At 28.5% G+C, this 12,791-nt stretch overlaps 2 protein-coding genes across 3 annotated transcripts; both read left to right on the top strand.

Moving 5' to 3' along the window:
• The first annotated feature begins 1,930 nt into the window (after positions 1 to 1,930).
• On the top strand, positions 1,931 to 3,972 carry LOC111028611 (small nuclear ribonucleoprotein F). Its single transcript, XM_022307336.1, has 3 exons — positions 1,931 to 2,064; positions 2,208 to 2,431; positions 3,324 to 3,972. Exons 2-3 carry the CDS (start codon positions 2,235 to 2,237, stop codon positions 3,394 to 3,396), a joined length of 270 nt encoding a protein of 89 aa, XP_022163028.1. The 5' UTR covers positions 1,931 to 2,064; positions 2,208 to 2,234; the 3' UTR covers positions 3,397 to 3,972.
• A 2,343-nt stretch (positions 3,973 to 6,315) lies between these two features.
• LOC111028605 (pre-mRNA-processing factor 19) lies at positions 6,316 to 11,503 on the top strand. 2 transcript variants are annotated; one of them, XM_022307327.1, is made up of 9 exons: positions 6,316 to 6,584; positions 7,132 to 7,281; positions 9,030 to 9,331; positions 9,418 to 9,612; positions 9,707 to 9,892; positions 10,012 to 10,215; positions 10,292 to 10,430; positions 10,540 to 10,744; positions 10,814 to 11,503. In XM_022307327.1, the coding sequence occupies exons 1-9, from the start codon at positions 6,566 to 6,568 to the stop codon at positions 10,953 to 10,955; spliced, it is 1,542 nt and encodes a 513-aa protein (XP_022163019.1). In that variant the 5' UTR covers positions 6,316 to 6,565; the 3' UTR covers positions 10,956 to 11,503. The 2 variants fall into 2 exon arrangements, with proteins under 2 accessions (XP_022163019.1, XP_022163020.1); XM_022307328.1 differs by lacking the exon at positions 6,316 to 6,584 and adding an exon at positions 6,992 to 7,016.
• The last annotated feature ends 1,288 nt before the right edge of the window (positions 11,504 to 12,791 follow it).

Below are 12,791 nucleotides of genomic sequence, written 5' to 3'. Positions count from 1 at the left end.
AAAACAGGTACTAATGTACTATGAACTATTAGAATATAGATCAATATATATATTATTAAACCGATTCATCAATAATGTGTAGATAAGCTAGCAGCCAAAAGTGAGGATAATTCTCATTTCTCAACCCAACCTGACAAATACACGTATGGAAATGAAATTGTATCAAAATGCCAATTAATTACATTCACTTAAAATTACATTGGAACTAGCAAAAAAAGTTAGTGTAAATTTAATTGAAATTTAGTCACTTTTGATAAAAAAATAAGACCGGTGTTCGAAACGGAATGATAAAAATGAGTGATATTGTTTATAAGCCTTTGACTATTATACGTATTTGATGCATGTCAAATCGAATTCTTAAAATAAATTGCTGTATGTATTAATAAATAGTTTCATACAAAATAGCAATAATAACATTGGTGCATTCAAAATGCATTCAAAAAATTAAAAATTAAAAAAAATTTCCATTTGTAAATCAGTATGTATAATTTATATTCTTTAATTTTCCCTATATTTATAATAAATATCTACCTACTTACCTACCTAAATTAATTTAACCTAGATCATATATCATACATTCATACATCTTGTTCATACATATTTTATGATGTTCTTATCCCTATAGCCACCTAGGTACGAAAAAATAATTTTATATCCATATTATGTTAATCTTATTTATAACACGTATAAAAAAAAAAAAAATACTTAAAGATATTCAAAAAGTAACCAATAATAAATAATTATAAATGATTTCATGCATTTTATAGTGAATTGTAAAAATGTATTATTTATTGATATTTGAATGGCTCTCATTCAGTCAATTTTGGTTTTAGAGCCATGGTCAATGGGTCAAAATGACTTTAAAAAATTCAGTCTATCCGAATTTGGTATCAAAACTACCTGTTGCTATTAAAAAAAAAAGTAAGTTGCATTGCGCATACGCGTACCGAAGGGTTTAAAAATTTGAAATTTATCAGAAAATGTGTATTTATATACCAAAAGCTTGTAAAAAAAATTTGATTTATTCCAACCTAATCCAGCTGAGAAATTCAGTGTTCCCTAAATTGATGAACACACGGTATATAATCTTCATCTTCTTAATGAATTCCATTAGGTAGGTATTTGATACTTGCATATTTCCATCCATCCATACTTTATAACTTATAGTATAAGATCTATGCATCCAACTAATTCTAACATCACTACTTCAGCACTATACTAGTATCTATATCCCTGAACCACTGTAGGTAAGGACTGTGGGCAGTCAGCCTACTGATATATAGACATATATAGTTAATAGTTATATGATAATAGTTCTAAGTTCTATTTACAATTAACAACCTATGATCTGCAGGTTGCATATGCCAAAATGAATATACTGTTGTCACGAGGCTACAGTCATGAGCATGAATAAAGATACTCTGGTCCAAATCATAGTGTAATTGAGTGACTATTATATATTTAAAACTATTGTGTCTATTCTGGCCTCTGTCTATGTATTCCGACATGGTATGTTTCAGTTTTAACCATGAATTAAGGTATCTAAGTATCTTAGTATTTATGTATCTCAGTTTTAGGGCAATTCAGTCCTAATAAATTAACATATTAAACATAAATAATGCATTAAAAAAATATAACTAATAATTAATATCATTTGAAAATATGGAAAATCAAATTACAGTGGGAATAACTTTTTGCTCCATGATAATATATAGTTACTCTTACAAAATATAATCGGCTATACTTCAATGGCTACACCATGCTATAAGGAACATCATCTATTGGAACAAGTGTTTTGCCGAACAATATGTAAAGTCCCGCTAAATTTTAGCTTTCTGTTTATTTTATATTTTGTTGTTAGACCACAGAATAGGTGATTCAACCGTGTTTATGAACCATGATTACGACCAATCAGAGGGCAGGATGCATGGAAAAGATAATGGCAGCCGGCAGGACTAAAAAATGAAAATATATTGTTTATCTATTTATTAGTTTGATTTTGATAGTTTCAACTTTCAACTCGCGCGTGTGAATAGCGTCTGCTATTATTTTAAATTTTAAAAGGTAATAATAAGTTTGTTAGAACAGTCATTTCCTTAGGTCCTTTGGAAAAACACTTATATTTTAATTATATTGTAAAACAATTTTACTGTTTTTAAATTTCAATAATTTTATCTACATAATTTTATTACAAAATATTTTCACAGAACGATCATCAAATAACATACATAATCATGGCTACTATGCCGGTAAATCCAAAACCATACCTTAATGGTCTTATGGGTAAAACCATAATCGTTAAGCTTAAATGGGGTCATGAATACAAAGGATTTTTGGTGTCCACTGACAATTATATGAACATACAATTAGCTAGTGCTACAGAATTTGTGGAGGGTAGTGAACCAGCTCTATTAGGCGAAATTATGATTAGGTAAGTCATTCTCAAAATATTTCCATGCCTTTCCAAACTGATAAAAATATTCATTTTTCTACTTTACACTTATAATCAGGGCTCGTAAGTTCATGCATTTACATGTTTTTTTTGCTACACAGAAAAATATTTGAAATGTTCCTTGTTTCTTATTTACTTTCCCGTTTACTGAATGATAGTGTTTTGATTTATTTTTATTTTCGTGTGACTACTTACTTTTCTAGTATTTCCCTATTTAGATTTTATGCGTTTTACTTAGTACCGCGGAAATAATTTTTTAACTACCACTACCATCCTCTGCCGTGTATAGTTCCTCGCCAAAACGATACCTCTACAAGCATATATACCTGTACAATGTTTCTTACCAATCCGCATCTACAATTTTGTACACTGGTACAGTATAGTTTTCTTGCACACGCCAGTCGCCGATGAGTTGTTTAACTGTACGAGTCGTGAAAATGTCAAATAACTAATATTTCATTCCAAATATTTTCATTGTAGGTGCAGGATAATGGTGTACAAAAATTATACAAAAAATTACTACCTAATTAAAATTAATAAAGATGACAAATCCATATGATTATATGAACTTCATAAGTAATCATTTTATTAATTTTGATTGTTAAATAAATAAAAATTAAAAGGAATAAAATACTTTTAAAATTAATGGATATATTCTTATTATTTTAAAATTTGCTCATAAATAATTTGCATAATGCATATTTTGAGTGCATAATTTAAAAATGTAAGGGCATTTAAATGCATATTTTGCCAATTTTTAGTGCATGAACTTACGAGCCCTGCTTATAATATAGTAATTCAAAATGCAGTAGTCATAATGTATCTAAGTATATTTTAAAAACTACAAATAAATAAATTTTTTCAATTCTAGGTGTAATAACGTTCTTTACATCAGATCAGTTGATGATGAAAATGAAGAGGCTGATGCAGAGATGAAAGAATGAATTAGGTATTAAAAACTCAACCAAATTTTCAAAATAAATTTAATTTTACTTTAATATATATATATATATGTATAAACTAAGACATTAGTATTAAATTATAAATAAAATTAAATACTTTTGTTTATGTTTTTCTATTTATATTTGGGTTAAAAAAAAAGTATACTGGTACCTATTCAGTGGCAAAGCCATACATAGTTGCCACAGCCCTGGATGACCGGACTCCGACATAATTAGGGCTTCCATATATTACTGCTATACAGTCATATAATACAATTTATTCATATCAATCAACATTCATTAAATACTTATAGCCTTATAGTACCTATAGTTTAATTATAATCTTAAAAAATAAATGGAATATAAAAAAATTAAATTAACAATTTAAGTTGAGAGGTCCCACCAAATAACTCCCTGAAATGTCTAAGTAGTGTTCTGCCGAGTGGCCTCATTTAGACCGCGCAAGGTGTACATTTGTATATTTGAAAGCCAATATTATTGTGATTTAGCCCATTTTTTAAATTGGTAGGCCTGAAAAATGGATTAATTCCAGGCAGTGTTTGTGGCCTGCAAAAAAAATACTCTTATTAAAATAACGCCACTGTATACTGTACCTCATAGATATGCTCGGAGTTATTTAGCAGATGGGGCAAACCTTATTTTTAACCACTCTTTCAAACTCATAGATAATTTTATATACATGAATAAAATGTATATACTATCTATGTGCAAACTGCCCTCCCCGTAAAGAAAAGTATACACACTAAAAAATATATAATTAAAATAGTAAAAATAACACAGTTAAAATGTATTTTAATGTGTTAATACTACCAAATTCTATAATTAAGGTTAAAAAGTTAGTATCTTTTGGTGCCTACCTAAAATAATCTTGAAGTGTGCCTATAACATCATAACTGTTTGCTCACATATGCTGCACCTATTATACTATTTTCAAGTTAAGAAACATACTTGGCTGCAGCTGGCATGGAATATCTACTGGGAAGGTTCTACTGGCTAACTACTGTACTGTACTAACTTAAGCCTAACAGCCCACCCACCCCCCCAATTATTGTTGTCTATGTTGTTCAGGTAAATTGTACTTATCATATTGAATTGTACCAACTTTGTATCAATTTTGTAATTATTAATTATATTGTATTTCAGTCATAATATGTATGTTTTTTTTGTGGGTACACATAACGGTAGAAAATCTGAAAATATGCTTTGATTTTCAACTTTGATTGTGGTTTGTGTAAAAGAGGATCTAGTTGGTAATTTTAAGATGTAAAAATTCTCAGTACTTTTCTTAATAATCAAAAAAAAAAGAATATTTTTGGCAAAATCAACATAGTTTTTGGTTAAAATCAAAAAACAATTAACCACAGATTCTTGAAATGTTCAATAGATGGTAGAATTCTTCCTAAAAATCCAAAAAGCTACTTATTCAATTTTTTTAATGTCTATTATTTAAGCTAACATTTTTTTATCAGAGCTTTCACAAATACACTGATGATCTGGGTTAGGCCTTAGGCATTTGTATCCTCAAAATAAATGCTTAAATACTTTAATGTAAGCACTTAACAATATTAAAATAAGCAATAAAAGAAAAAAAAAGAGCAACAAATATTATCAAAACATTTATTTTCTATAAAACTGTAAAAATATACATAAAAATTAAAAGAAAAATTTCATTTTCAAAAAAAAAAATCAAAAACTTTTAGTTTTTGTATTCTACATTTCTACTACATTTAGGTGTTCTGAAAAAAATTAGTAATTTAGTAGATAAGGAGCAAGTACGTGTCCCTGTGTTTACAACTAGGAAACATGATTCAAAGGAGAAAAATTATTTTTAGTTCAAGCTTTTTAGAACAACGAAAACAACCAGATACTAACAAGTTTCTAAGTTTTTGTCAGTGGCACAATAAATACCTAATAATTAAGCAGAGATTTGCAAAAAAGTAAAACAATCAGAAAATTTGGAAATAGTCATTTTTCAAAAAAAATTATTGATAAAAACAAAAAATGCACTTTCAAACTTCATAGTTGAACATGCTATAGACATCTGACATGTATTCTGCAAGATATTATAACTATTGTCAATTACTATTATAGGCGTAGAGTGATGAAATTATTTGGGCGGGATTTTACTATTTTAGACTTCTTTTCCCTTGTGCTATCGACGACGCTGCCGAAACTTATTACAAATTCTGAGGGGGTTTATACTTAATAGCCCCCTACATAAATGATTACTATAAGGCTTATAATACTAATAGACGAGGCGTGATTGGGTGGTATGGTGACGTAATTGAGTTACATTGATATAATTATAATATGAATAATTATAAAAGTCGATAGGTATAACGAAAACGTTGAAATCAAAAACCAGACAAGTATAATCAATGGTGAAACTTTTAAGAAATACCATAGAGACATATCCCTATTAACAAATTTGTCTATGAGAAGTTCAGAAATATTCTGATGTTCATCAATCGTAATATAACACGATAATTACGTCGTGTGCACGCACTATGCGTTTTGTAAACTTTTGTTATTAAATATTAACTATGGACAAACTGTCTACAGTTCTATACACATGAGTAGAAGTGTAGACTGTAGAGCAACACGATTATCGCTGCCCATGCTGGCAGTCACCGCGAGAACTATAACTTATAAGTCTATAACTGCCAAAGTGTGTGTCATCCACTATGCACCGTCAATCATCATAACAAGACAGTATATTTTTATTCGTATTTTGTGGTCATAACAATGCAATTTGTTCCGTGGTGTTATCAGTCACCCTGGTCAGCGACGCGATTTAAGATAGCACTATCTTAAATCGTGGTCAGCGATGTCATACGTTTAGTCACCGATGGCTAACATTTATCGTACCGGTTTTTACACTTTGAGGTTATGTTGTGGTTTGTACATATTTTGTAGACTAGTAGACTGTAGTTACCTATATTATAATTTATAGTTTAATAGTTTATACATTTCAGATTTTGGGAGTCTGGAGTCGGGACTTTGGTCTTTGGGTCGACAGTACTCGACTGAGGATTGTGTTTGAATGCGTTATTAAATATTTTAATGTGTTTAGTGTAGAGTTCGTAAAACGTTCAGCCGATTGTTTACATATTAAAGTTGTGCTCAAGTCGTACGCGCTAACAAACTCATCATGTCGTTAGTGTGTGCCAGTAAGGATTTACCATCATACTTTTTATCCTCAACTATTATTATTGATCATTATTTAATTTATAGAAACAACTGTAAAATGTCGATAGGCGTCATTTTATTCCTCAATATTAGGTTGTATTTGTTTTCCCGGGTCCAACTTTAGGTATTGTGTGTATTGCGTTTCATTTGAAAATAATAGGTATACACAGTTACTCTGTTGGACCTCAAAAACTCTACGTATTTGAAATCTCGAAAAACAATTTATTGAAAATATTAAAATATTGAATGAGTAACAACTTTTAAATTAATTTAATCAATTTTATGTTTTGGAAAAAAAATTAAACTCTTCATTGTTGATTTTAAAAATGTTTCGTAGTTACATACCTAATCTTTTTCTTCTACTAAAGGTTATGACTGTTCTCTGCAAATCTGATTCTCTATTATGTTAAATGGTATCTACTATTTTTTTAAATAATAACCTTGATTATAGATTTAAAAAACAGTATCCATAGATAAATTAAATAACTTGAAAATGAAAATTTATTTAAACCTATTGTTAATTTTCAGTTTCTAATGAAGTACCAGAGCATCCCGTGGTATCACCAGTCTCTGGATCAATTTTTGAAAGACGTCTTATAGAAAAATATATCAAGGAAAACAATACCGATCCTATAAATGGCGAAGAATTAACTGTTGAACAATTAGTGGATATAAAAAGTAAACAATTGTAACATTATTTATATTTTAAAATCTATTTTAAATCCATAGACCTTATACTAATATACTAATATGCAGAGCATGCCTGGCCAACTTGTGTTATATATTATATACAGTAATAAACAGCTAATTGTATCATTTAGCGTGGTGTAAGATGTACTGCCTTGATGAGTTCCGTCATGCGTGGACACCAGAAGTACAAACGCTCTCTGTCTATTAGCATAAGGTCTATGTTTAAATTGTACCATTTATAACTTGTTGAGATTATATGCAGCTTTTATTTATGTTATTGTTAGCTAATGCTTTATAGCTTATATCATATCCTTATTAATCATAAGAAGTCTACTGATTACAAATCATGTGCCTGCCGACAAGTTTTTGCTGGCCTGATAATTACTGCAAATAATCCCAAAATGAGCTTTTTATAGTTTATTGTTTATTTTTTATGAAGTATAATACTGGATGTTTTTTTTATCATAGAACACTCTTTATTTTAAAAAGTATAAATTTTATTGGACATTTTTTTTAGATGTTGTCTTATTAAAAACTACAAAACATAAAATATATTTTTTTTCCTCAAAATGTTTACATTTCTTTCTTTTAAGAATGATAATATACAGTTAGTTTCAAATTCCTGTATGGCTGTATAAGTTTATAACCCATAACCTACTAAATTCAATTTTTATGTATCAAAATACTTGAAATATGTTTTGTTATGGAATATGAATATTGAATTTAAAACTATGTTGTCATTCAAAAAACTTAAAATATGATTAGAACTAAAAATATATTATTCATTCTATAAATTTTTTAATGAGTAAACTCTTGCGAGAGATCGCTACTGATCAGCGACCATAACTTATCCGATCTCGTGCATTCCTAGCATAAAACATATCTAATAGGTGGTAGAGTGGATTTGGTTACAAAATCCCAGAGTTCGGTCATTTGGATTTGCGAGTTAATAGCGCTCTCAGTGGCATGAGTATAGTCTTTTTACAAAAAAGTTTACAAATTTTGATTTAAGGAGTATTCAATGATAAAATAATTACTTAGTATACATATAATTATAGTTCTTCATTCAATTTTTAACATAATTAAAATTTATACAATTTAAGTTTGGAAAAAAATTTACTACTCTACATTTAAATATTGTAAATGTGATTATAAATGTTATATTTTATTTTTATTGTTTATTATTGTTTATATGGCCCAAATAAGTTGGGAGATTTCTTCTCTATTTTAATGTACCATACATAAAACAAAAAAATGTAACAACCACAATCAGAGTAGTAATAAATATAATACTTTTGTTGTTTATTGACTAATATCTAAATTATGCTAGTCGTATTGTTGTGAGTAATGAGTATAAGAATTATGAGTTTTGTGTAGTACTGCCATATTTACCGTCAATGTTATTGGTGGTATTCAAACCTCGATAAAATAGTGTTATCATTTCTCAATCTTTTTATATGTTTGTTAAATAAAATCATAAATTTATGATTGTTTTATACTACAGTTTTATAATTTATGCAATTTTTTTATTCTTTTGTTATGCATTGAGAAAGTTACATTTTATCTAGGTCTACTCTTTTAAACAATTAACAATCATAGAAAATAAGGACCTTAGTAAAATGTTTTTTTTGTCTTATTTAATCATAAATAATATGTTTTACTATATTAAAAATAATTATTTGGAAATTATTTTTTTGTTTTAATAAATGATAAAACTTATTTATTTTTAATTTAAGCTGCCTCCATCGTCAAACCTAAACCTGTGACTGGCACTAGCATTCCTGCAATATTGAAAATGCTTCAAGATGAATGGGATGCAGTGATGTTACACGCATTTACACAAAGACAACAGTTGCAAACTGCTAGACAAGAATTGAGTCATGCTTTGTACCAGCATGATGCTGCTTGTCGTGTGATAGGTCGTTTGACTAAGGAAGTGACAGCTGCTCGTGAGGCTTTGGCTACACTGAAACCTCAAGCCGGAATTTCGGTTGCTGATTCATCTGCAAATGCTGGACCTACTACAATACCACAACCTGTATGTTTAATAATGTTGTATAACTATGTTTCTATTGCTTACATTAAAAAAATATAATTTAATATTCCTTATCTGTTTTCTTATAGGCAATTGCTATGGAAGCAGCTGGAGTGCCGAATCAGCCCACCGAAGAAGCAGGTATAACTGATGAAATTATTAAGAAACTACAAGAGAAGGCTACAGTTTTAACACAAGAGAGAAAGAAACGGGGACGTACAGTTCCAGAAGACTTAATGGACCAAGAATCATTGAAAGGATTTAAAACATTGGCATCCCATCCAGTTAGTAATATTAGTAATGAATTGATAAATGATAAAAAGTTTATTTAGTTTAAATATTTAAGTAACTGGTATTATTTTACTTTATGCTTTATAGGGTCTTCATAGTGCTAGTGTACCAGGAATATTGTCTTTAGACATACACAGTGAAGATACTAGTAAAATTTTGACTGGTGGAAATGATAAAAACGCTACAGTATTTAATAAGGATACTGAACAAATCATAGCTGTTCTGAAAGGTCATACAAAGAAGGTCACACGAGTCATTTATCATCCAAATGAGGTAAAACCTAAAATTAATTAAAAACTTTATTTTTTTAGAAACTCCTTTGCATTGGTTATGGTAATTAAATGAAAAAATTTAATACTCTGTTTTTAATTTAAATAATCATTGTTTTTAAGGATGTTGTGATAACTGGATCACCTGATACAACAATTCGAGTATGGAATGTTGGTGCTTCTAATCCCTTATCTCAAATAATTAGAGCTCATGAAGGTCCTGTAACTGGAGTGTCGTTGCATCCAACTGGGGATTATGTTTTGTCAACATCTGTTGATCAGAACTGGGCATTCTCTGATATTCGCACAGGAAAACTATTAACCAAAGTAAATATTATTTATTAATTTAATTATTAATAAAATGAATGTACCAATATTACTTTAAATTTTGTATCTAATATAGGTTTCAAGTCAAACTTCAAACAATACTCTAACTACTGGACAATTCCATCCTGATGGACTTATTTTTGGAACTGGTACTTCAGACTCAAATGTTGTGATTTGGGATTTGAAGGAACAATCAAATGTGGCAACGTTTTCAGGTAAACATTAAAATTTGTTTTTTTGGTTTTTTCTTAAATATAAATTTTTAATGGATGTATTCAGTTTTTTCTTAAAATTTATAATCATTTTGCTTATTTTTTTTTACAGGACATTCTGGACCAATTACAGCCATATCATTTTCTGAAAATGGTTACTATCTTGCTACTTCAGCAGATGACTGCTGTGTAAAACTTTGGGATTTACGTAAATTAAAGAACTTTAAGACTCTTGTCATGGATGATGGATATGAAATCAAAGACTTATGTTTTGACCAAAGTGGAACTTATTTGGGTGTTGCAGGAACTGATGTTCGGTGAGTAAAAATAGTAAACACAATTATTGAAATATATTGCTCACATATTACTTTCAATTTTATTTCCAGTGTTTATATGTGTAAGCAATGGCAAGAATTAAAAGTGTTCAATGATCACACAGCATTGGCTACAGGAATTAGATTTGGAAAACATTCCCAATTTATTGCTTCTACCAGTATGGACAGAACACTGAAACTTTATGGAATTTAAAGCAGACGTTTTGTAAGCTATGACTCAATTTTAGGTTAAAATAACTGTTAAGGTGTATACCTTTTTTACTTGCAATATTGCACAAAAACTTTAGACTTTATTAATAAAAGAAGAAACCCCTAAAATCATGTTTGAAATTCTTTTTTGTTTATATTAATTTATTTCCTTAATATGTATAGAAAAAAGATGTTTTTCAGTTTTCACCTTTAGTAGTACAAATGACTGAATAACTGTAGCTTATACATTTATAAATTATCAAACAAGACTCTGGTTAGGTATTTTCGTACATCATTTATAGGGCTCTGAAGTTGATGACCTAAAACACTTTTAAAGTGACTTCAAATAGTATATCAATTATTTAAAAATGATTAAAAAAATGATCGAAATATTTTCATAAAATGCAAAAAAATAACTTGTTTGTTTTGATTAAAAATAATTTTTTTTTAAACATGTTAAGAATTGAAATCTTAATTTAAAGCAATGTCAATAAAATGTTTTAAATTAATAATAATGATACCTCATCAAATATATTAAATTATCATTATATACCTATATATTAACAATTATCATTTATCGGGAAAACCAGCTGAGTATTGCATTTGTGGTATATTATTGCTATTATGAGTGTACTCATACATAACTAGGACAAGTAGATAATTTTAGAATTTATTTCTTTTGTTATTCTAAAAGATAATAAATAAATAATTAAAGATAGAAAATATTAAATGTATGTATAAGAGGATTTCGCTATATTTTTCAAAAAAATGATGTCAAAAATCAGAAAAATTATTTTAAATTATTTTAATGACATCTCTAAGAAATAACACCGAAAAATGTAAAATAAAAATTGTAGATACTGTTTTTAGAACATCTAAATTAGATTTTTAGCTTGACAGATTAAAGCCTACTTCAATAAATAAAAAACTCACAATGCATCAACTTTTGAGCCTTGATAATTAAACATAATAGTTCAATGTAAAATCTAAAAAATAAATCTCTTATACGTATTATTTTAAAAAGAGCTACATGTTTCTCAATGCCATTACAATTAATGCTAATATAACATTTACAGTCAACTTTTGGCATGGTTTAAAAATAACTGCATTTTTATAACATTGTATCACCATGCTGCATCAACCCTCATATATATTTGTTTATTTAATTTTTAATTGCTTTATCTATATTAACAGTTCTAATAGTTTATAAGCCAACAAGGGCTTATACATTTTATTTAATTATAAAACTATTTTAATTATATAATACATATTATAAACTAATTTATTGCTCATTTGGTTAAAATCTCCAATTGGCTATTCATTATGTTTATTGATCAATATCAGATATTTGTTGTCATTCCCAACAAGTGTTGAAATTAGTGGCGTAGCTATACTCTATTCACGTTAGGAAGGAACCTAGCTTTGACCAGTTTTTGTGAGGCGGTAGTCCAACCAAGTCAACAATCCGTGTGGTTAAGTCATGCCCCTGTGCTCAAATCGTCCGCCAAGGTCCTTCTTAACGCTAATGGAGTATACAATTTTTTTGGAGGGGGGTCAATACATTGCACTTTATACCTGGGTAACATTAAATTATAATATAATAAAAAGTAGTTGGGGGGGGGGGGTAGTCATAACTCTTACCTTCCTTCCGGGTTGCGGTACTGGTAGAAACTAGAAATCATACAATTTTATAAAAATTAATACATTTGTTCACTTGTTGTTAATGAACACAAATATGTCTATTTATTTATTGGGAACATTGTTGGGTTTCATATTTCTTCTACTGATTGTAAACATGAATATTATTAATTTATGAATTATAATATTCATGTCAAAATAT

Source organism: Myzus persicae, unplaced genomic scaffold (genome assembly GCF_001856785.1).
Source record: "Myzus persicae strain clone G006 unplaced genomic scaffold, MPER_G0061.0, whole genome shotgun sequence".
Lineage (NCBI taxonomy): Eukaryota > Metazoa > Arthropoda > Insecta > Hemiptera > Aphididae > Myzus > Myzus persicae.
This window is presented reverse-complemented; position numbering and strand designations above follow the sequence as displayed.

Bases quoted from the DNA above. Each gene is read 5' to 3' on its own strand.
- LOC111028605 (XM_022307327.1), top strand. The intron at 9,613-9,706 runs GTTAGTAATATT...TATGCTTTATAG, and splicing joins AAACATTGGCATCCCATCCA to GGTCTTCATAGTGCTAGTGT. The intron at 10,216-10,291 runs GTAAATATTATT...TATCTAATATAG, and splicing joins CAGGAAAACTATTAACCAAA to GTTTCAAGTCAAACTTCAAA.
- LOC111028611 (XM_022307336.1), top strand. From the start codon at position 2,235: ATGGCTACTATGCCGGTAAATCCAAAACCATACCTTAATGGTCTTATG. The intron at 2,432-3,323 runs GTAAGTCATTCT...TTTCAATTCTAG, and splicing joins TTAGGCGAAATTATGATTAG to GTGTAATAACGTTCTTTACA.